The following is a 23,348-nucleotide window of genomic DNA, read 5'->3' on the forward strand; positions in this document are numbered from 1 at the left end:
TGAATACCTCCAGGGATGGTGAGTCAACCACTTCCCTGGGCAGCCTGTTCCGAGCCTTGACAACCCTTTCAGTGAAGAAATTTTTCCTAATATCCATCTAATATCCAATCTAAACCTCCCCTGGTGCAACTTGAGGCCATTTCCTTTCATCCTATCACTTGTTACTTGGGAGAAGAGACCAACACCCACCTCACTACAACCTGTGCTCAGGTAGTTGTAGAGAGTGCTAAGGTCTCCCCTCGGCCTCCTTTTCTCCAGACTAAACAACCCAAGTTCCCTCACAGAACTTCTTCTCTAGACCCTTCACCAGCTTCGTTGCTCTTCTCCGAGCATGATCCAGCTCTGTAGAGCCTTTCTACCCTCCTGCAGATCAACACTTCGGCCCAACTTGGGGTCATCTGCAAACTTACTGTGGGTGCACTCGATCCCCTCGTCCAGATCACTGATAAGAGATTAAACAGAACTGGCCCCAGTCCTGAGCCCTGGGGAACACCACGTGTGACCAGTCCCCAGATGGATTTAACTCCAACCACCACAACTCTTTGGGCCCGGCCATCAGTCAGTTTTTTACTGGTGAAGAGTACACCTGTGCAAGCCATGAGCAGCCAGGTTGCTGAAATCCCACCCTATCCCTCAGCAAATTGTCTTAAATCGATGTTTCTTTTGTAAGTGCTACCACGTGGATTCTCTGCTGTCTAATAGGGTTGAATGGAGCTGAACTCTGCTCCTGAGCAGCAGCACAAGGAGTTTCTCCTCTCCTTATTCCACCACTGGGTTTTATGAAGGTTTATAGCACATCCTGGGGATTTTCACTCTTCTGGCAAGTGTGGATGAGACTGACTGTGGCGCTGACTTCAATGGTGGAGCCACTGAGGGAAGGAAGGGTAAAGGTGTGCATCATGCTCACAGCATCTCCTCCCCCTGCAGCTCAGGACTGAACTGTCCTCTTCCAACCCTAAACCTGGGGGTGAGGAGAGGGACACGGGTTGCTGCCAATCTGGGGGAGGAATAAATAACCTGGGGTGTCTCTGTCACTCGCCAGGGACCTCAGAGAGCCGGGCAGGTGTGCCCCTGCGCAGGCACCGTACCCTCACCCCAGGGTTTTGCTGGCCATGGAGCTGAGGGACATCATCAGCAGCTTCCCCCTCACTGAATATCATAATTAAGACCAAAAATTGCAATTAAAATGATCAGTGTATTGCTTTGAAATGGCTTTTGAATGGACTCATGGCTCTTGTCTCCCAAGCCCCGTTGCCCCAAGGAAGAGCCTTGTCCTTCCCATTGCAATATTTGGGGGGGAAAAATGTGTCTTTGTCTGCCTTGGGGGACAGATTTGGGGTAAGAAATGTTGGTTTTGGTACCCAATGAGCACTGACAGGACAGAGGTAGCCCCATCTCCCCTACAGCGGCCAGCAGCTTGCTGCCCAAGACCACATCCATCCTGTAGCTGCTTTTAGCAGGACACCAATTGCTTACATGCAATTGTAATTAACGCTTTACAGGATGGAAAATCCCTGGGATTTAGGACAGGGAGAGGGCCAGGCAGCAAGGGAGGCCAGTGCTTCCGACGCACCCATCCTCAATGCCATGCATCCCCTGCCCCCCCCCCCCCCCCACGTGCCCCACTCAGCACAGAAACATTTATTGGCAGCATTGTAAAAAAAATATATGTATATTAGACAGTGATTTCCAAGAGGTTCTCATCATGATCAGTAGTGGCAGCAGGAACAGCAGCAAAACTGAATTCAAGTCCAGGTATTGCAAAAAACCCTCCCTGCCCTCCACGTGTCCGGCTGTTATCTGCTGTGGGAGTCCTGTCCCCACTTTGAATGGCTGTTCCCAAAGGGACAACGGTGTCTTACAGCTCCCACTGGTGCAGCAGCACTGGCTGGTTCTTGGTAACTCAGAGTTTCTTTTTTAACTCCCCTGTTTGAACTCATTTTTGAGATGAAGTGATGCCAAGGGCTGAAAAAGCCCTTTGTGCCCTTGTCCTCCAGGCTGCACGGGCAGCCCCTGCGCCGGGCCTGGCAGCATTGCATGGGCTGGGCAGGGAAAAAATTAAAAAATATTTTAAAAAAACCCAAATAAATTTAAAAATTTGTTTTTTCCCTGCAATTCAATGTGGGGAGTGGCCCACCCCAGGGGAACTTGGCTGCCAGACATGGAGGGGGGGATATGGAGGTGGCTGAGAGGCTGCAGCAGCGCAGCGGGGGCTGTTCCAGCTGGGAGAAGGGCAGCGACCAGCCCCGTGCTACCCTGCAAAGTCACCCAAAAGCAGCCAAAAGTCACCTGGAGGGACAGTGCAAACAGCAGAACAACACTGACAGCTGCTAAGCCAGGCAGGAGGCAGCGGCACAGCCCCCCCCAGCCCCAAAAACAGGTGTGAGGGGGAACTGCTGCTCTTTTGACACCCTGAGCCGAGCGAGCTGCCGTCCCCGGGCTCCCTGAGCTTTCTCTTGCACCCAAACTCACCCCGGCTAAAGCGAGACTGCAGCCTCCCTCCAGAAGCAGTTACACACACTGCCATCCATGCAAAGCTGCAGGGGCTAAGTGGGCATCCAAAAGTTAAAAAAAAAAAAAAGTAAAAATAAAAATCAATGGATCTGGAGGGTATTTTACCCCCTAAGCATCTCTTGTCTGTGGACAAGGCAGCAAGGGAAAGCTTGGCGGTGGTGGGACAGCACCGGGCTCAGCCTGCTGCCACCCACGAGCTGAGGTCCTGGCGGGTCAGAGGAGGAGGATCTGCTTCGAGGACACGAAGGGCTTCATGGTGGCCTCCAGCGCTGCCTTGTAGTCCTGGAGCGGGACCTCGGTGCAGGCCGGCGCGGTCAGCTGCCCGCTCCGGATGAGCTGGCACAAGGCGTCCATCATGCTGCCCAGGCTCTCCTGGTCTGTGAGGGAAGGAGGGAGCCCTCACCGTCACGTGTCCCCAACCTGAGCCGTGCCACAGCCACCGGCACTCCCTGGGCTGAAGCCACACAGGGTCCCAGGTGCTGGGGTTGTGATGTGCTCCCAGCTCAGGCACGTGGGATGGGGCAAGAGCCCCCGGCACGGCGACACGCCACGGTCCCTCCCTGAGCCACACCGCCCAGCACCTGCGTTTCAGCCTCCCCAAGGACTATCAGCGCTCATGACACAAGTAAGAACAAAGAGGACAGCACTGGTGTGGTGGTTTAGCACCCATTCCTGTGCCGACCTGCTGCTCCAGTGCCGTCCCTCAGCACCCATCCGGCTCACCCTCTGCGTGGTCCTTCCTCCACTGGGTCATCCAGAAGCCGCGGAGCCGCACGTCCCGGAAGATGAACGCGCTCTGTGGAGAGAGGGAGCGGAGCACCCAGGTGAGACCCGCGTGTCCCTCCTGGTGTGACAGACGTGGAAGGGGGCAGTGAGGCTCCAGGCTCCTTCGTTAGTGCTCTCACTTGGGAGCCAGAGCTCAGCGGGGTGCGGAGATGCGACTCCAAGGTGTGGAGTCAGGGTGGGTTTGATGCTCGGTGTCTGCGGGGCCATTTCCCTGCTGGGATTTCACAGCGGCCCAAATCCTCCATAAATGAAGCCACTGGGCTGCAAAGCAGCTCGTCCCATAATGAATCCAATCAGTTAAATAAAAAGAAGTTTGGAGGCTCTAAATTTGTAGGCAGGGGAAAGCCAAGCTCCTGTGGTGCCGATCAAGAGCTGAGGGGATGGGGACATCTGCAGTGGAGCACACAGAACCGCAGGATCATCCGGGTTGGCAAAGCCCTTGAAGCTCCTCCAGTCCAACCATGAACCTCACCCTGACCGTTCCCAACTCCACCAGATCCCTCAGCGCTGGGTCAACCCGACTCTTCAACCCCTCCAGGGATGGGGACTCCCCCCCTGCCCTGGGCAGCCCATTCCAACGCCCAACAACCCCTTCTGCAAAGAAATCCTTCCTAAGAGCCAGTCTGACCCTGCCCTGGCGCAGCTTGAGGCCATTCCCTCTTGTCCTGGCGCTGGTTCCTTGGCTCAAGAGACTCCTCCCCCCTCTCTGCACCCTCCTCTCAGGGAGTTGTAGAGGGCCATGAGGTCTCCCCTCAGCCTCCTCTTCTCCAGACTAAACCCCCCCAGTTCCCTCAGCCGCTCCCCATCAGACCTGTGCTCCAGACCCTGCACCAGCTCCGTTGCCCTTCTCTGGACACACTCGAGTCATTCAATGGCCTTTTTGGAGTGAGGGGCCCAAAACTGAACCCACTCATCGAGGGGCGGCCTCACCAGTGCCGAGCACAGGGGTCAGATCCCTTCCCTGTCCCTGCTGGCCACGCTGTTGCTGATACAAGCCAGGATGCCACTGGCCTTCTTGGCCACCTGGGCACACTGCTGGCTCATTATCAACCACCCCCAGGTCCCTCTCTGACTGGCAGCTCTCCAGCCACTCCTCCCCAAGCCTGTAGCCCTGCTGGGGGTTGTGGCCCAAGGGCAGCACCCGGCATTTGGCCTTAGTGAAACTCCTACAGAACGTGCCCCGAGGGAAATCAAGAATATCTCCAGTACTCACCACAGGCACCATCACAGGCTGCTTTGCCATCCCCCCATAGGTGACCATGGTCCCTTTGGGCCTGGAAGAGGAAGGGGGTATTTGGTTATGCGCTCCCCCACGTGCAGCTTTGACCTCACAACCTCTCCCTCTGCCATACCCAACCCCACCGCTGCTCCGACGGGGTTGCTCTCACACCAAGGGCTCCCCCAGACTCCACTTTCCAGAGCTCCCCTCTCATTCCCATGCACCATTACCTGAATTTGCAGCTAAATACACCAGTTATACCTGGTCAGGACTGGGTGGACCTCACCTGCTTCCAGCCACTGGCAGTGTTTGAGACACGCAGTGACTATGGGTTAACCTGAAGTCACCGCTATTTTCCAAAACCACTTCTCCACTCATCTCCCCTCTCCAAAACTTCCGTGATGACCAACATCAACTAACCATGTCTCCAGCCAGCTCTTGTACTCTGGGGGGTCTGGAGCAGGACCCTCTGGTGCTGGCTGCTGTCCCCAAGCCCACGCCCAGGCCACCACTCAGCCAAACTTACTGCAGATGCCGCAGCATTTCTGTAGTGCTTTTGCCTCCGACGCAGTTCAGGGCGAGCCGGGGCTTCGGGATGCTCTGCAAGAGTTTATTAAGAAGGTTCCCAAATATTAGGACTCCTTTTGAGGATGGGACTGCGGTTCTTGAGGGAACAACTGCCTTAACCTCAACATTTACCTGGGGGCAGCTAAGAGTCGTAGAGCTAAAAATCTATGATCTGGCCCTTGCGATAGCAGCAAAAGCCTTCAGCTTCTGGGGCTAAATCCTGACCTAGAGAATCTGTCCTTCCCACCATCCCTGCAGCACTGAACCACAGGGGCAGCCCCAGCGGTCTCACAGAATCATCTGGGTTGGAAAAGACCTTGAAGATCATCCAGTCCAAGCATTATCCTCACACTGACCGTTCCCAACTCCACCAGATCCCTAAGCACTATGTTGACCCTACTCTTAAACCCCTCCAGGGGTGGGGACTCCCCCCCTGCCCTGGGCAGCCCATTCCAACGCCCAACAACCCATTCTGTAAAGAAATGCTTCCTAATATCCAGTCTAAACCTTCCCTGGAGCAACTTGAGGCCATTACCTCTTGTCCTATCACTTATTACTTGGTTAAAGAGACTCATCCCCAGCTCTCTGCAACCTCCTTTCATGGTCTCTGCAACCTCCTTCCAGAGGTCTCTCCTGTGGGATCAGCATTGAGGTACCTTAAATATATCTTTCATCTCTGGCTTTCTCAGCATCTCCTCCGTGATGACATGGTCTGCACCCAGGGCCATGAGCCTCTCCACCAGCTTTGGAAGATCAGGTCTGGGGAAGTGAAAAGAAATGGACTTGATCACAGAATCACAGAATCATTCAGGTTGGAAAAGACCCTCGGGATCAGCGAGTCCAACCCTCAGCCCGACTCTACAAAGTTCTCCCCTACACCACATCCCCCAACAGCTCACCCAAACGACCCTTAAACACACCCAGGGATGGGGACTCCACCCCCTCCCTGGGCAGCCTATTCCACTCTCTGACCACTCTTTCTGGGAAACATTTTTTCCTCATGTCCAGTCTGAACCTCCCCTGTTGCAGTTTAAAGCCGTTCCCTCTTGTTCTGTCACTAATCCCCTGGGAGAAGAGACCAGCACCAACCTCTCCACAACGTCCTTTCAGGGAGCTGTAGAGAGTGATGAGGTCTCCCCTCCCCTTCTCCTCCTCACACTGAACAGTCCCAGCTCCTTCAATCTCTCCTCACAGGATTTATTCTCCAGGCCCTTCCCCAGCTCGTTGCCCTCCTCTGCCCTTGCTCCAGCCCCTCGAGATCTCTCTCGTATTGAGGTGCCCAAAACTGGACACAACACTCCAGGTGTGGCCTCACCAGTGCAGAGCACAGGGGGCTGTCACCTCCCTGCTTCTGCTGGTCACACTATTGCTAATCCAAGCCAGGATGCCGTTGGCTTTCTTGGCCCCCTGGGCACACTGCTGGCTCATGGTCAACTGCTTGTCAATTAGAACGCTAGATGAGCCAGAAAGCAGTGTCACCTTCTCCCTCCTGCTCAGGTGTAGCCGGGGGACAACAGGGCAGTGGCTGGAGGAGAAACAGGAGAAAATCCTGGCTTGGAGGGGCAGGATGACCCAGCTCCCCAACTTGCCTGACCCCCTGCCAACCTCCAGCCCAGGCTGAGAGCATCCTCTGCCCCGCAGGAGCCCTTCTCTTCTCCCAGGGGACCCACCTGTCCCTCACCACATTGATGGTTTTGATGCCGGAGGCTCTGGCGATCTGGATAACAGCCTGGCCCACGCCGCTGTTGGCAGCGTTCTGGATGACGGAGTCACCTGGATATAAATAAATCCAGATTTTCATTGCAGAAATAACCGGCAAATCCACCCGGGTTTCCTTCCGCCCAGCAGAGCCGTACCTGGCGCCAAGGTCTCGAAGTCGGCCAGCATGCGGTACGCCGTGCAGGGGTTGACGCTCAGGGTGGCAGCGCCCAGCACCGGGATGTCACCGGGCACCTTCAGCAGCGTCTCCTCGGGGAACACTCCCCGCGTCCGCCACGTCCCTGCGGCACCAGCGGCATCGCAGGCAGCGCGGCAGGAAGGTGGGCAAGGAAAGGAACATAGAATCACAGAATCAACTAGGTTGGAAAGGACCTTGAAGACCATCCAGTCCAACCATTAACCTAACACTGCCAGTTCCCATCTACACCAGATCCCTCAGCGCTATGTCGACCCTACCCTTAAACCCCTCCAGGGATGGGGACTCCACCACCTCCCTGGGCAATCCATTCCACTGCCTAATAACCCGTTCTGTAAAGAAATATTTCCTGACATCTAGTCTAAACCTTCCCTGGTGCAACTTGAAGCTATTCCCTCTTGTCCTATCACTTGTTACTTCGTTAAAGAGACTCCTCTCCCCTCTCTGCACCCTCCTTTCAGGGAGTTGCAGAGGGCCATGAGGTCTCCCCTCAGCCTCCTCTTCTCCAGACTAAACCCCCCCAGTTCCCTCAGCCGCTCCCCATCAGACCTGTGCTCCAGACCCTGCACCAGCTCCGTTGCCCTTCTCTGGACACGCTCGAGTCATTCAATGGCCTTTTTGGAGTGAGGGGCCCAAAACTGAACCCACTCATCGAGGGGCGGCCTCACCAGTGCCGAGCACAGGGGTCAGATCCCTTCCCTGTCCCTGCTGGCCACGCTATTTCTCACATGTTGTGAGACCTCAACTCACACCACAACCTTAACACTGGCTGCGGCAGCATCACCACACTGTGCACGGTCTCAATCCTGGAGAGTGAGTTACGAAACGTTTTGCCATACGGATACAGCCAAAATATTGTGAGAGGCAGGGGATGGATCCCCCGCTGCCAGATGAGATTTATCACCAGCAAAGTCTAATCATTTCCCAGAGAGATAACAGGAGCAGGGCTCCCTGGGCACAGGGAGTGCGTGCAGAGCTAATGAAAATACTCCCCACCCTACGGATGAGCCCATATATTCAAACCCAATTTACTTAGATTTAGTCCCTCTATATTTATATCCGATTTAACCCCCTACCATCCATTTACTTTTTTTCTAATGCTTAAAAATATCACATTTCGATCTTAACTAGATAGCTTTCCTTCTCCCATTAAGAGAAAAAGCCTTTTAAGAAGAAATAGGCAAAGAACAAGCTGTTACACTAAAACAGAACTGACAATTTTTCTGGCCATTGGCATTTTGGAGGATCACAAGAGACATTTGTTGGAAAACAAATTCCCAGGCTTTCCCATCAGAGCACTATTAAGGAGAAAACTGTAATGAGATATAACCATGACCTTGCACAGGTCAAATGCTTTATCCCAGGTCTTTAAAGAAGCTCCAAGTAGATGTGACAAAACACGTTTTTTTCCAGAGAAGCAGATTGCTGCGATGCTTTGTAACGGTGCAGAAGCCTCATTAAGGGGTCTATGCTATAGAAAAGTAGATTATTTCTAAATTCAAGTTTAGCATAAGCAATGGCATCGCTACTGCTGCTATCGCAAATGCTCCGGGTTTTCACACTGCATGTGTCCCGTGCACAGGAGCCCCTTCCCCGGGGACCCCCACCCTTCCCTGGAGCCCCCCTGCATCTGCAGAGGATGAGCAGCATCTCTCGCTGTGGCTCAGGATCAGGTACTGAGCTTATCTTAAAAAAAAAAAAAAAAAAAACCATTAAAAATAAAAATACGTGGCGGAAATAATCAAACTTAAACCAAGCTATAAACAGGTAAGAAATGAAGATGTCTTTGTGCAGCTCCAGCAGTTATCCTGATGTTTCTTGTCTGAGACAATCCAGCCCATTATATTTATGATTAGGCTAATATGGCACTAAATGGGTTCCAACTGCTGCTTCCCTCACCCAACATTCTCTAATGGAGCTTTCTTTTTTCCCATTTTAAGTCACATCCAATTAGATGTAATTGCTGTAAGCGGGAGGGGCACGTGGCTCTACCCACACCCAGCAAAGACGATGCTTTGGAGAGCAGCAGTTTTGCTCCGAGACCCCAAAATCCCCGTGCCAGCTCCTGAAGCATCAGTTTGCATGTGGGCATGACCAAGGGTTTGCTCTCTGCTCCATCACAGAGCTTGGGCAGCTCCTGGTGGGCTCAAGCATCCCAAAAATCCCCTGGGAAGATGCTCTGCAGGCGAGGGGACACGCAGACAGACCTCCCGGGTGAGCAGGACCCCGCGGTGCCGTGGCTGCCGGCGCCGAGGACGCTGGGGTACGCACTCACCAAGTCCAGTGACCGCCGGGATGACCCGGTCCCCGGGTTTCAGAGCTGCCACACGACGCCCGACCTCCAGCACTTCCCCGACACCTTCGTTGCCTCCCACGGCCGGCAGCGGGGAGACGATGGCGTAGGTCCCTGCCGGGAAGCTGGAGATGAGCTGCAGACCTCGTCATACCCCAGACCTCCCCAGCCCAGGAGCCGGCTCCAAACCCTCCGAGACATCCCGCTGGGAATTAATATGCAAAAAAGATGCAGCCGGCGCGTTACCTTGGATCATATTGATGTCGGCGGGATTGATGGGAGCTGCCAACATCTTGACATGGACATCGGAGTCCCCCAGCTCGGCCACCTCGAGGTCCTTTAGTCTGAACAGGGAGACACAAAGGAAAAGTGCATTAATACAGGCTTGGCTGATGTCTTCTGCACCTTGGTTTAAGCTGGAGATGCCTGTATCACCTACACAACACATGAGACTTAAACTAAACAGCACTGTATTCCCCATCTCATCTATACTGCTGTAGCCTGGTCTCCTCCAGCGAGGAAACCCAACATCCAACTTAGACAACCCTGTCAAGACTCCTCTGTCCCCAGGGAACAGCAGGTAGCGATTCCATATCCACCCCAAAACCTCACACCGTTAGTCGGGCTTAGGAACAAACCCTGGATAGTCCTTGCACAGAAAAAAGCCCTCCAAGAGGGATGATGTCGCCAACCCCTTTGCTGCAAGATGCGATGCAGATGCTCTTACACCAAGGGAAGGGTGGGGCTGGTTTTTTCAGCTCATCTCCCACCACAAACACATCCTCCTGATGTGCTCAGCCCCGCGGGAGCTGCAGTATGAAACTTTTGGGATACTTGGGTCTTGCAAGGGGAAGGAAAAGCTCCAGAAAACCCATCAGCACCAGGCCACAGACCAAGGGGAAAGAGGAACCAGGGGCTCAATGGCTGCCTGACCCATCTCCCAGCCAGGGCAAACCCATCCAGCCCTGCCAGTTTGCAAGATGAAGGCAATTTTAACAACATTTAAAGGAGCTGGGAGCTCTGCAAAGGCTGCCAATTTTAAGAGCGGTTATTTGCTGCAATTACATGCTGCTAAGTGCGTAGTCATTAGGAACAATACACTGAATTTCTTTTCATGGCTTGGCCCTGTGCTGGCAAAGGGGTTTCCTCTTTTCTTCCTCCAAGCTGCCCAGCTGATTCCGAGATGACTTTAAATAGCACCCTGCCTGTGTCAGAAGGCTTTTAGCACAGGGGAATTTGCACAGCTCCGGCTATAGGTCTTATATACGCTCCAGTAGTGGTTTGGGGTGAGGGCATCAGGCTCCAGCTCTTGCTTTCAGCAGCAGCCACCCAAACAGAAAGCCCACAGCCTGAATCCCTGCTGAGCATCCTGGCGATAGGGGTGCATCCCCAAGCACAGAAAGCCTCCGTCTGCATCATGCAAATCCCCCCCTGCTGTCACTCCGGCTGTCCCATCCCTGTACACCCCTCTCAGGGGCAGATCTCTGGTTTTTGCAAGTATTTTCCTCTCCTAATTAGCAATTAGGACAAGGAGGCTTGAGGGAGGCTCCTGGGAGGGTGCAAAAACCTTGCTTGGAGTGTTTGGCATCAGCAAGGTGCAGGATACGGCCCTGTAGCTGCTGAGTATGACCCAAAATCCTGACTTTGGTGGATTTTGCTCAAAACCCTGTGTTTTTGGCAAGGTTATGAATTATGAAGCCGGGTGTGTGTCTAACATCCAGGCAGGAGGCAGCAGCGGCTGCGGTGCAAACGACCTGCCAGAACTAGCAGGATGAAGTTAGCTCCTTGCAAACCCGCTTCAAACCCAACCGCAAAGCTTCAGCAAGAAAACATGGTGACTCCATCCTGTTTAAGGTTTACAAAATTAAAAAATAAAATAAAAATCAGCATTACAAGACGCAGGGATCCATCCGGAGGCAACTGCTGTTACCGGGTGTCTGCGCCTCCTGCTCCTGGCCCCCAGCAATGCCATCTCCACGCTGTATGTATTTTTCTGCCTTGTTAGGCAGCAAATTAAATAATTTAGGGTTTTGCCACCTTCTGCATGCCCAACTAATTGAAATCCCTTCCTTTTTCTTAAATGGGGTTAAATGTTAAAGTTAATACCACGCAGCACCTCCGCACAGCATCAGCCCTACGCCAGCACCCTGGGCGTGAACCCACTGCTCAGATTTCCATCCCATTAAAAAAAAAAAATTATATTAGACAGACGGACAGATTTTTGATGGAGGCTGTTAAAAAGCCAACCACCCAGCAAAACCCTGCATCAGCAAGCAAAGCAACGCTCACTAATTTTAACAAATTCAGCAGGTTGCGCAAAAAAGCCACCGTTTCAGCTGGCCGGGGGGTTTACAGCTCGTCCTGCCCCGCTTTAGCGTTACAGGAATTTGGGTATTTTCAGAAATCTGCAAAAAAAGAGAAGTCATGAGGTACAAGACTGGCCTTGCACAAGCGATGGGGCGAGGGCAGCAAATCTCAGGAGCTGTGAGTGGTCGTTAAGCGCTGTTGCACAATTAAATGGTCATCAGGAAAAGCAACCATCTGTCCCCAAAAAACCCCCGGGGGTTCGGTGTCTGGATGCACCCACAGAATGTATCGGCACCTCCTGCATTTCTAGGGGTGACCTGAGCCTGTTCAAGCGGGGCAGCGAGTCCTCGAGGTCTCCTCCCTTGAAAAAAAAAAGACATAAAATCCACCAAACCAGGACTTCCCCTTTGCAAGGCTTTTTGGTCAATTTTAGAAGGAAAATCCCACGCTGCCGTGGAGTGACAGCTGCTGTCCCCAAAACCACTCGTGATGGTGACAGGCGCGACACTGGCTTTGTCCCTTAACTGGGACCTCAAAGGGAAACCCCATCAGTGTGATGCAACTGAGGGTGAAGCTGGGGTGCAGTGATGCTGGGGGCTCAGACCTCCCCATCGTACCCCAAATTAAGGCAGAATGGGCTTCCTGGGGTGGTTTTAAGGCAAATTGAGGGAGTGGCAGCAGCAGGCGGGTGGGGGACAGGGAGCCAACCCCCACTCTGGTGTCTGCCTGTGAGTCCACAGCACGATGTGGGGAGTGGGGGCACCCCCTGGGTCCCCCTGTGTGCTCAGGAGCCTCCCAGCACCCTTGGCACTGCCCTGGGGGTCCTGCAGGGAGCTGCACCCCATCCCCACCCCTGGGGGGGGCAACGCCCGACCCCCTCTGCAATGCACCCCCAAAGCCAGCACTGCCAGACCCACACACCTCATCTGCACGCCCCCACTGCCCCCCCCACTGCACCCCTCTGCCAGCCCCCACCCCGTACCTCTGCCCCCCACTGCACTGCACCCCCACCCCAGCCTTGCCCCTACACCTGCACCCCCACTCTCCCTCCAGCGCACCCCCAGCTTCACCCTCCCCTCCCCCTGCACCCCCTACCGCAATGCACCCCCAGTACAGCCCCCCCATACCTTCACCTCCCTGCCACGCACCCCTATTTTTGCCCCCACCCTATACCTGCACCCCCTATTGCAATGCACCCCAGCACAGCCCCCCCATACCTGCACCCCATGGCAATGCACCCCCATCTTGACCCCCACCCCATCCCTGCACCCCCTACCGCAATACACCCCCAGTATAGCCCCCCCCCACCTGCACCCCATGGCAATGCACCCCCAGTATAGCCCCCCCACACCTGCACCCCATGGCAATACACCCCCAGTATAGCCCCCCCACACCTGCACCCCATGCCAATGCACCCCCAGTATAGCCCCCCCACACCTGCACCCCATGGCAACGCACCCCCAGTATAGCCCCCCCACACCTGCACCCCATGGCAATGCACCCCCAGTGTGACCCCCCATACCTGCACCCCATGGCAATGCACCCCCAGTATAGCCCCCCCACACCTGCACCCCATGCCAATGCACCCCCAGTACAGCCCCCCCATACCTTCACCCCCCTGCCACGCACCCCTATTTCTGCCCCCACCCTACACCTGCCCCCCCATTGCAATACACCCCAGCACCGCCCCCCCACACCCGCAGCGCACCCCCAGCTTCACCCCCACCCCGTCTCTGCACCCCCTCTTGCAGAGCACCCCAGTACAGCCCCCCCCCCCCCCCTTACTGCACGACGGCGGGGGGCTCCCCGTGCCGCCCATAGACCAGCCCCCGCGGGGGGGCCCGCGCCGTGCCCGAGCGCGCCCGCGCAGGGGGGGTCCGCGCCCCGCGCAACATCCGCGCTGCCGCCCGCTGCATCCCGGCTCAGCTCGGCTCGCCCCGGTTAAGCCCGGCCCAGCTCGCCCCGGTTCTACTCGCTTGAGCCCGGCGCGGCCACCAGCAGCGTCACGAGGGCAACCCCGCCCCCCCCCGGGTCGGCCCCGCCCCCGCCCGCCTTAAGGCGGCTCAGCCACGGCTGCGATGAGTCGGTCCGGTCTCAGCGCGGCGGCCCGGAGCTCTCCCGGGATTGCCGGGGCCCTGTTTCAAGGCTGATTTATCCCAAAACGCTCGTAAAAATATTAACTGTGCCGGTGCGCGAAGGCAGCGCCAGCTCCCTGTGCCGAGCCGTGCCAGCCCAGAGGCCTCGGTGACGGGCACAGCAGCATCTTCTAGAGCCCAGGCAACGGGGGCCTTGGATCTCCATGCACATCATTAAGACATTTTGGGGAGAACAGCCCCTTTTCTCTGATTTATTAACCGGTGGCTTCCAGCCACCCTGGAAGGGACGTACATGCTTGCTCTAGGCAGGGAAAGCTGCACGGCAAAAGTTTATCAGATGATTATTTAGAACAACAGATGCCTGGCACAAGTGGTGAGAAAAAAATTCCTAATAGTAATTTAATTCAATGTTTTGTATAATTAGCTTGAAGGAAAGGTCTCATTTATTCTTCCAATTAAAACTGATTAGGTCGGAGAGAACAAAGGGAAGTGAGGATGCCTGCCTTACTGATCGACCTGTCACAGCAGAACAAACAGCAGGTTTTAAAAATAATTTCTTCTTTCATGTAGAGATTGGACTTCTCTGGCTGAGTGGCAGGAGCAGCTCAATAATTCCTGCTTCTACGTGCAATTAGCAGATTCCTTCGTTAACACCGTCCCTGCCCTGGTCACCCCGGGAGCTTTGCTGGTCCGCCCGTGGACCAGAGCACCCAGGGGATGCTGCGTGGCTGAGAGCCCGATGGTGGGGCCGGTGCCACTGCCCCTGGGCCAGCTTGGGAGCCCTGACAGGAGCCCACAGCCAGACCTGCACCTCCTGGACCGTCGCTATGGGCAGGTTGGGGGGTCAGGCCCTGCCCTGCCTCGCAGCGGTTGGGTTTCGATGGCCATCAGCACCACCCCTAAATCCAGCCGCTTTCCCTTCCCGCTCCCCCAGACCCATTCTCGAGCACCCGGTATTTTATTCCCATAAAATTGCTTTGCAATCAATCAAATCAAACCCCCCAGTGAGAAGTCACTCAGCTCATGCCCCGGAGATTGTCCCTCGTCGGTGCCCTCCCACGACTGTCCCCATCCCGGTGACTTGGCACACGCAGACCCTGGTGGGCATCTGAAATTAGCCCGGGTGCTGCAGGGGAGGGTCCCTTCAGGCTCAAATGACCCAGCTCTAAGGCTGTAGTGACCTGAAATAAAATATTGTAACCAATTTGCTTGGTATTTCACATCATTTTTTTAAGAAAAAAGAAAAACAACATTTTTGGGGGGGTGTGAATTCATATGAGTGGAAAGTTTGAGATGAAGGAAAAACCCGCTTTTAGAAAAAAATCCTCTTCAAAAGTGCTGATGAGGATTCTCCCCTCTGCCTCCTTTCTCTTCTGGGGTAGGATCGGCAACTGCTTTCAGCGGGGTGAGGGAGGGCTCGGCTCGGCTCGGCGCATCCCTGCCGAAGGCCCTGCGAACAGACCGGGGGAGCAGAGAGGACTTTTCTCACCGAATTCTTCCGTTATGACAAATTTTGGTGTCACTTGTAACAGGAGTGGGCGTAAAAGTCTTCAGGCACCTGTGGGATTTGAAAGTTAATCATTGCTGACAAAGGCACCCGCAAACACCCTGCGCTCACCGAGCCGGTGGCATTTGTGTACTGCAGAGCGCTGGCACCGCTCATGACACTGGTGGCTCTCTCCAGGCAGGATGGGGTGGCTGGAGGAGCTGGATGGAGGGACAGGGTGGGACTGGGGTGATGGTGACCCTCCGGGAGCCGAATCCACCATGGGAGGAGGTTGTCCAGGTCCTGACATGTGGCATCACATCCCCCTGCCTCCCCGGGCCACCCCCGCCATGGGATGGCAACTAATTCAATACATACAGTTCTATTGTATTCAATTCAACATGGCATCAGAAAAGAGATAGACAAGAGTGCTGGGGCAAGCAAAGGCAGGGTCGACTACCAACCCCTGGGCTGCTGGTGCTGGTTTCCAGCCCCCTACATGGATGCTGCCGGGATAAAACCCCACAGCGGAGCCGGGGACCCAGCCCCCCCCCCCCCGAGTCAGGGTGATCCCGGCCGTCGGATGCAGGGAGGAATTAGATTTGGATTTCAAACCACATTTTCTTGCTCCAGTTGCCAGCCCCTGCTTTTATTCAGCGTGAATCCCAGGGTGGGGGAGGCTGGATTTGCTCCCTGCTCCTGCAGCTCCGGGGATGCCCCATCCATGCAGTGAGTTCGAAAGGCCTCAGAGCAGCCCCGTGCCACTGGTGATGGCACTGCAAGGAGCCGCTGGTGGGATCCTGAGCACATCCAGGTCCTGGCAGCATCTTTACCGCTGGGAAGGAATGGTCCTCAGCAGGCTGAGCAGGGTGTGCAGCCCTCTCCGGCATGGCTGGCCGGTTTAAATCAGCATTTTAATCTAATCACAGCAATAAAATTATAGGATTTTAATAGTCTCAAGACCTGCAGCTTTCCAAAGACGCCAGGAGTGCTTAAGATTTTTTATGGTGAAGTGGCTGCAGGAGCAGCTTCAGGCACAGCGGAGGATGCTCGGATACGGGCAAGCCTGCGTGCAGAGACACGTGGGTGCCCGTGCTCTGCACCGCGTGGCAAAGGGTTAATAACTAATTACACCAGCAAAATGAGATGCCTTTCCATACCCTTAGAAATGTATGCATTTGCAAATCAGGGCTGGCAGACAATTTATGATTATTTTGTTAATGTTTCTCCTGTAACAAGCACAATTTCCTGGTGATTAATGACTACTTCATATCCTGGAATTGCATTCTTTTTAGGAGCGATGCATGAAAATCCACTTTGCAGTTGGTTTAGGAGTGGGTGGGGAGAGGAGGAAGAGGAGACGGTTCCTCAGCACCCGGCGCTGCGGTGGGTGCTCTGGCCGGGGGAAGGAGCGATGCTCTACGCTCCCCTCTGCTTCAAAATGTTAACGAGCTATGATTTATCACAGCCATTGATTAATTTGAGTTATTCATATTTGATCATAGCTGGAAGGCAACGGTGTGTCAACAAGGTGGGTTTATTCTTGTAGACATGGGCAACCCCCCGAGTCGGAGCCTGGGGGGTGTGGGGATGGGTGGGAGCAAGCGCCCACGAGAGCTGGGTGACACCAGGGTGACATCAGGGTGACATCAGCTGTGATTTTATCCCTAAAACCTCAAGACCTGTTGGGGACAGAGAATTTACGCCCTGGTTTACAAGACTGAGTTGAGCCCAGCGGGTTCAGCCTGACCCCGGGAGCCTGGCATGTGCTGTGCTGCCTCCAGCTGTCCCAGCACTTAATCAAGTGAATGTGGAATTATTAATTAACTGCTTACAAGATTGACATGCTTTTTAATTAAGGAGAATAATCATCTATTACCTTTTCCCTTCTTTGCTTAGGAATAGTTAAGAAAGGTGAGGCTGGAGAGCTTTGCCTTAACGGGGGGTTGCTGTGGGGGGATGCTCGGTGTTGCTTCTCGGTGGCCTTCCCGCGGCAGCCAGATGTGGTCCAAGCTCTGCCAGACCTCCTGGAGACCCGACAGGGTCAGGATGCTGGGCTGGGATCCCAGGGCTGGGATGCACCGACTTGTCAAACAATCTGCAAAATAATTCTCTTTTTCAGGCAGAGAAATGGATGGTCTGAAAAACCCCAGGGGAAGGCGGTCGATGGGCTGCGCCGTCCCACCAAGCACGGAGCTCCCGTCTCCACCAGCCACTTCTCCCTCTTTTCACCTGGTCGCTGCAGCCACTGTTCTGTCCTCCTCTTGTGCCCATTGTAGGGTCCTGGGGCCAGACCTGTCCCCACCACCTGGTTTTTATAAGACTGAGGAACAGCTCAGCTGTTATTTTCCCATTTCAAGCCCCATTCACCCCAAACCCAGCAATGCTGGCAGAGCCCTGTCGCTCTGACGTCGATCATCTTTGTATTAGACATGCCTGAATCTTTGAATGAAAAATACATTGTGCTTAAAGACCCACTTTACATAATCCTCGGCTTATCCCCAAATCCCTCATTTAACACCTCAGGTGGCACTGGACAATTCCATAAACTTTGTTCAATCCTTCACCTAAAAACTTGTGCCCGATGCTCCCGGCTCAGCGCCGCAGCAAGAGCAGATGTGACTGGATGCCCAAGGAGGCTTTATTTTTTTAAGCACCCTGATGGCTGCTTCTTGCCCCTCTGATTTTTTTTTATCCCACTTTAAATTGTTTCATTGTCAGATAATAGAAAAAAAAATACAGAAAGAAATGCAGCGTTTGGCAGCTAACAGAGAATTGATGAATTCTGAGCCTCTGCCAATGAGATGAACAAGGAGGCTTCATCTCGAGCTGTAAATAAGGAAGGAGAGGGAGATGCTGAGAGGATCCAGCTGTGCTGCTGCCCGCTAGCTCGGCCTGTGGGCAGCGAAACCCCGGGATGTCACCCTTGCTTGGTCCTTGCTCTTGCTTTTCTCTGCTTTTTTCCGTACCACTCCTATTTGGGATACGCAGCAGAGCTGGTCCATCCCTGGACTCTCAGTGGTGATTAATGCAAAAATCATCATTTTTGGGCATCTTTCCAGCTTGGGGCAGTGCAGGAGCTGTTTCCCCCAGATGGGTGTTTGGGGGTTGATGCTGAATCGAGATGTGATGCCCACAGAGGAGGATCGTGGCCGATGGGTGAGATGGTGCTTTTGGGGCCTGTGTTGCTACAGCGGCACCCACAGGCATCACCCCTGGGTGACTTGGCAGGGAAGACCTCTTGAAATACCTTGAAAATATGCCCAGGTGAAAAAAGGCATCAAAACAGCATCTTTTATCATTTTTTCACTCTATTTTAGCTTTTCTTTTTTCCTTCCTCTCTACCCCTACCCCGCTCTAGGTCCCAATTCTGCTCCCATCACCTGCAGACCCAAAACATTTCCAACGTTGCAGGAAACTGTGAGCGTGAACTGCCTTATTTGGGAAAATAATTGATTGTTCTCTGGGCTTTGCTGGTTCAAAAACTGGTTGGTTTTGTTCATTCCCGTTTGGCCCAAATGCCTGATGAGCTCTTTTTGTTGGAAACTGCCAAGAGCATCCTTTCTCCGACAGGGTTTGGAAAACCACCAAACCGGAGCTGCCGATGCTCGGAGGAGGACAAACACGAGGGAGGAAAGCTGACCCATTCCTCATACATAAAATTGAATAAAATAAACCCAAACAAGCTGTAAAAACAAATTAATAATAATAACAAATAAATGCTGGATACAATATTGTTCCCTCCTTTCCTTTCAGTTGGATTTTAAATGTTTGGGGAAGGCTGGTTGCACACCCGTCTCCGTGCTCAGGCTCCAGTCTGTCAGCACTGAGAGATGATTATGAGAAATTTGAGCAATATCCAAACCCCAGGTCTGAAAATAAACAGCTTTTGCGATTTTGAATGTGATCAGAGACCCAAAACACCCCGACTGATTTACATCCCCCCTCCCTTCAAAAAAAAAAAAAACCCAAGGCAACACCGGAGGAGATGACACAGGGAGTTTTGGTGTAGAACTGCTTGGTTTTAATGCCTTTATTCTTTTATTTTAGCAAAGTAATTTTATTGCAAGGTTTAGGTATGGACAAATCCACGTAGCGGGGATGGGAGCTGGTCGGGGTTAAGTGATGGACAGAGGACAGACAGTGCGTGGTACTCTGGAATATTTTTGGGTTAAAAGTGATTTGTAAAAATCCCAGTATCAAATATGATGCTCCCAGACAGCTCTGGAAGAGGGGAACGGACTGACTCTGACCCTTGTGTCCCTGAAAATGGGATTTTAAACTGTTTTGCATGACAACGCTGATGGATGCTGGGTTTAGGACCGCAGGGAAGCGCAGACTTATTCCCCCGCTTCACCCCCACCATCACAGAGGTCTTTCAGGGACTTAAAAAAGAAACCAAAATGACCCAAAGTGCGATAAATAAGCCCAAAAAAGGATGGTATGGAGGAAACATTTGGGCTAAACCTGCCTGGGCAGCTGAGGAGCAGCTGCGGCGCCGGGGCCCAGGGATGCAGCCCAGGAGCATCGGGTGTGCCTGGAGGTAACACCGATGGTGCCAATCCTTGATGTCACACCCCGTGATGTCACATCCCTGATGTCACACCCACCGATGGTGCCAGTCCCCGCGGCTGTCACACTCTGTGAAGGACAGAAACAGGAGGTTTTAGTGGGGTGGCAGAGAGGGAACGAGCGTAGCCCCAGTAACAGTGTTGGGATTTGCTGCCTCGGCCCTTTCCCTGCCAGCCCAGGAGGGAGGACCTGGGGTTTTGCATCGCTCTAACGAAATCCCTTTAAAATCCTGATGTGAGTGTTTGCGGGCACAGGGAGGTCAGTCTGAGCTGGCCAGGGCAGTGCTGCCTTGCAGGGCTAGCCCAGGGGCTACTGGCTGCCTCACTGGCTCCAGAGCATCTCCCACGTGGGCTGGGATGCTGCTGTGGGCTGTGCCGGCAGTTTTGCCTGCAAATTTGGGGAGATTGCACACAGCTCATGGGAAATGCAGGGGTTGCTTGAGAAAGTTCCTTCTGAGATGGAGAGCAACGCTTCTCCTTGCAATCAGTGCCTGGGGTGAAAAAATAGCAGTTTTCTGGATGCATGTGGTCCAAACTCAGCCACACGTTGGGCATCTGTGAGGCTGTGCCACTGAGTGCTCAAAAAATTGTTGTCAGAGCAGCGCCCAGGTGAGGATTTGGCTCTGGGTGTTGGGCACTGATCCTTGGGCTTCCCAATTCCCCGCGGAGAAACCCCAGTGCCCTTTGAGCATAAACTAGGAGGCAGGTTGGCAGGGGGTTGGGTCTGAAATAACATTTTCTAACATTTTCCTGGCTATTTCCTCTGGGAACTCTTGTTCATTCATTGCGCTGAACAGGAATAAGGTTTATTTGGATGAAGATACAGAAGTTATTTCATCCTTTCAGGCTGTGATAACTCATCTAATAGCCCTATTACATCTGGCCACGGCACCGTGTCGGGCGTCTGACCGCTCGGGGCTGGACGGACGGGGAGGAGAGCGGCGGGATGAGATAATCTATTTTGTCTGTTAAGAAAGAAAAAGGATTTTTGGCATTAGTAAAAGGCAGGTGATTTGAGAAAATAGCATAGACTTATTAGAGATAAAGAACTGGATGGGGTGTAATAGGTGGAGGTATAGAAAAAGAAAGAGGGGGACGTAGGGTGGAAGAGGGAGAGAGACCAGTGTCAAGGGAAAAGGAAAAAAAAAAAGCAGAAGGTAAAAATTTAAAGGGTGAAATTGCTTAAATCTCAGTGCAGGCTGCTGGAGGTTGGTCCCTGGAGCTCTGCAAGAGCCGTTTGCTGCAGGGAAGGCACCGCTGGGAGCGATGCCTGGGGAGATTCCAGCCCCACGCCCTGTGGGTTTAATGGGGAAAAATGGGGAATTATTGTGCTGGCAGCAAAATGCGGTATTTTAAAGGTGAATTAAAAATTAAAGGGTTTTGGTGTGGAAAGCCCTGGTCAGCGTGGAGGTACTCGTCTAACTGGTTTGGGTGAGGCTGGTGGGTGCTGCAGCTCCATCCCACAGGTGCCAGGGTAAAGGCTTGGGGCAGCCCCTTTCCCTTGAGCTGCCTTTTTATGGAGACAATTGAGAGCAAAAAAAAATCCTCCCCAAAGTACTGTTGACTCCTAAGAGATTCAAAGCCCCCAAACCCCAGTTTCTGACCCCAACCTGGGACAACCCATGTGATGTGGTCCGGCTGTGATGGCTGTGTTTGAGGCTGCTGTCACCGAACACCCTGGAACTGAAAACATTTATCCTTCAAATGGGAGGGCTGGTTTCAGTCGAGACCATTTGCAATCACGGCGAGGCGTATATTTTTCCTGCAAATGATTATACTTGAAGAGTGATTACTTCATTTTAACTCGATTGCTCCTGCAAGGCGCTCGGGGGATGATGGCAGCGGGGAGATGGGGCAGGGGAAGGGCTGGGGGGGACTGTGGGCTCATCCTGTGGGGTGCTGAGCACTTGCTGCCCCCTGACCCCTCAGCTCTCGCTCAGGGTGGAAGGAGATGCTTGGGGAGGGATCGGGGATGGGATTTGCAGCCCAGGAATGGGATGGAGCTTGGTCTGATGGATCGTCACTGCCTCCATGCCTGTAGCTGCATGGAGCAGTGCTGTCCGTCTGTCTGTCCTTCCTTCGCTTTGTCCCTCCTTTCTCCCCTCCATGCAGGATTAGTGCTGTGCCATGCAGGATGGGTGCTGTGCTGTGCCACCCCCAAAACCATCCCTGTGCCCCTGCCCTCACCCCCTGGCCCTACCCTGGCACCGCTGCGAGACATGTCCTCCCCCCAGCTCTGGGAGGTGCTGACGGGCCCTTTGCCAAACTTCCCTCCCTTTCAGACCTGTTAGACAACCGGGATTCGAGCTGGATGTGCTGGAGGGAAACTGTCCTTGCCCAGATCCCCCTGGGTGATTGCTGCTTGTCCCCAAACCTGCTGGCAATGCGAATGCAGCCCTGCCATGCAGGCACACATCCCCTCCATGCACCCCTCCATCCATGCATGCACAGATCCCCTCTATACATCCCTTCCAGGCATGCACATGGCCCCTCCATGCAGGCACACATCCCATGTACACATCCCATGCACACATCCCATGCACACATCCCATGCACACATCCCCTCCATGCATACATGCACACATCCTTTCCATGCACAGATACATCCCCTCTCTGCATCTCATCCATCCTCCATGCCTCCCCTCCACGCAGCCAGCAGTGCCGCCATCCCGGGGGGCTCCTCTGAGCCCCTTTCCTGGGGAATCACAGAATCATCTCGGTTGGAAAAGCCCTTGAAGCTCCTCCAGTCCAACCATGAACCTCACCCTGACTGTTCCCAACTCCACCAGATCCCTCAGCGCTGGGTCAACCCGACTCTTCAACCCCTCCAGGGATGGGGACTCCCCCCCTGCCCTGGGCAGCCCATTCCAACGCCCAACAACCCCTTCTGCAAAGAAATCCTTCCTAAGAGCCAGTCTGACCCTGCCCTGGCGCAGCTTGAGGCCATTCCCTCTTGTCCTGGCGCTGGGTCCTTGGTTCAAGAGTCTCATCCCCCCCTCTCTGCACCCTCCAAGGGGGAAGGAGCCCCCCAGAGCTGACGGTTGCCCGTGCCACCCTGCCCTGGGCCAGCGCCAGCCCTGTGCAGGGAACAAGGCGCCTTTGTGGAGCCCACGTCTCCCTCCAGCTCTGCTCATGCAAAATTCGGGCCGCGTCCCCATGACGGGTGGCAGGTCCAGGGTGCATTAATGATCCTCGTTAAGCAGCACAGATATGTTACCAAATTAATCCCAGACCTCACCCAAGGAGGTTGTGGTTGTGATTTTTCTCCTGATGGTTTGGGCTGTGGGGTGACGGAGCAGGATGGTGACACACTGGGGAATTGGGGACAGTTTTATTGCAACATTCTGACTGCAAAAAAACCCCTTTCCATTCCGGTTTGCAAAGCAGTTGGTTTAGAAACACAATTTTGGAGATTAAAAGGCCGTGGGAAATGTGGTGCATCGCTCGAACAGGCTTGTGTGGCTTAAAAGCTCCCTGTTTCCAGTTGGTTCCCCCCAAATCCTGGAAATATCCTGCCTCTGCTTGGCCTCCGTTGCATTTACCCCCCTGAACTGAGATGCTGCAGTTCAGCTGCTGGGAGAAAACCCCCACATT

General features: G+C 53.9%; 1 protein-coding gene across 3 annotated transcripts; it reads right to left on the reverse strand.

Annotated features, from left to right (window-relative positions):
- Window positions 1–1,658: 1,658 nt before the first annotated feature.
- Window positions 1,659–13,598, reverse strand: MECR (mitochondrial trans-2-enoyl-CoA reductase). Of its 3 annotated transcripts, XM_074850912.1 has the most exons (11): window positions 13,387–13,436; window positions 11,188–11,962; window positions 9,541–9,638; window positions 9,277–9,408; window positions 6,943–7,086; window positions 6,757–6,859; window positions 5,743–5,845; window positions 5,046–5,119; window positions 4,514–4,574; window positions 3,238–3,310; window positions 1,659–2,891 (listed from the first exon to the last, which is right to left on the reverse strand). In XM_074850912.1, the coding sequence occupies exons 2-11, from the start codon at window positions 11,202–11,204 to the stop codon at window positions 2,728–2,730; spliced, it is 969 nt and encodes a 322-aa protein (XP_074707013.1). In that variant the 5' UTR covers window positions 11,205–11,962; window positions 13,387–13,436; the 3' UTR covers window positions 1,659–2,727. The 3 variants fall into 3 exon arrangements, with proteins under 3 accessions (XP_074707013.1, XP_074707012.1, XP_074707011.1); XM_074850911.1 differs by lacking the exon at window positions 11,188–11,962 and having other exon boundaries at window positions 13,387–13,598; XM_074850910.1 differs by lacking the exons at window positions 11,188–11,962; window positions 13,387–13,436 and having other exon boundaries at window positions 9,541–11,171.
- Window positions 13,599–23,348: the final 9,750 nt, after the last annotated feature.

This window comes from Strix aluco, chromosome 26, assembly GCF_031877795.1.
Source record: "Strix aluco isolate bStrAlu1 chromosome 26, bStrAlu1.hap1, whole genome shotgun sequence".
Taxonomy (NCBI): domain Eukaryota; kingdom Metazoa; phylum Chordata; class Aves; order Strigiformes; family Strigidae; genus Strix; species Strix aluco.

Bases quoted from the DNA above. Each gene is read 5' to 3' on its own strand.
- MECR (XM_074850910.1), bottom strand. From the start codon at position 9,775: ATGGGGAATACAGTGCTGTTTAGTTTAAGTCTCATGTGTTGTGTAGGT. The intron at 6,860-6,942 runs GTACGGCTCTGC...ATTTATATCCAG, and splicing joins CTTCGAGACCTTGGCGCCAG to GTGACTCCGTCATCCAGAAC. The intron at 4,575-5,045 runs GTAAGTTTGGCT...TTCCTCTTCCAG, and splicing joins GAAATGCTGCGGCATCTGCA to GCCCAAAGGGACCATGGTCA.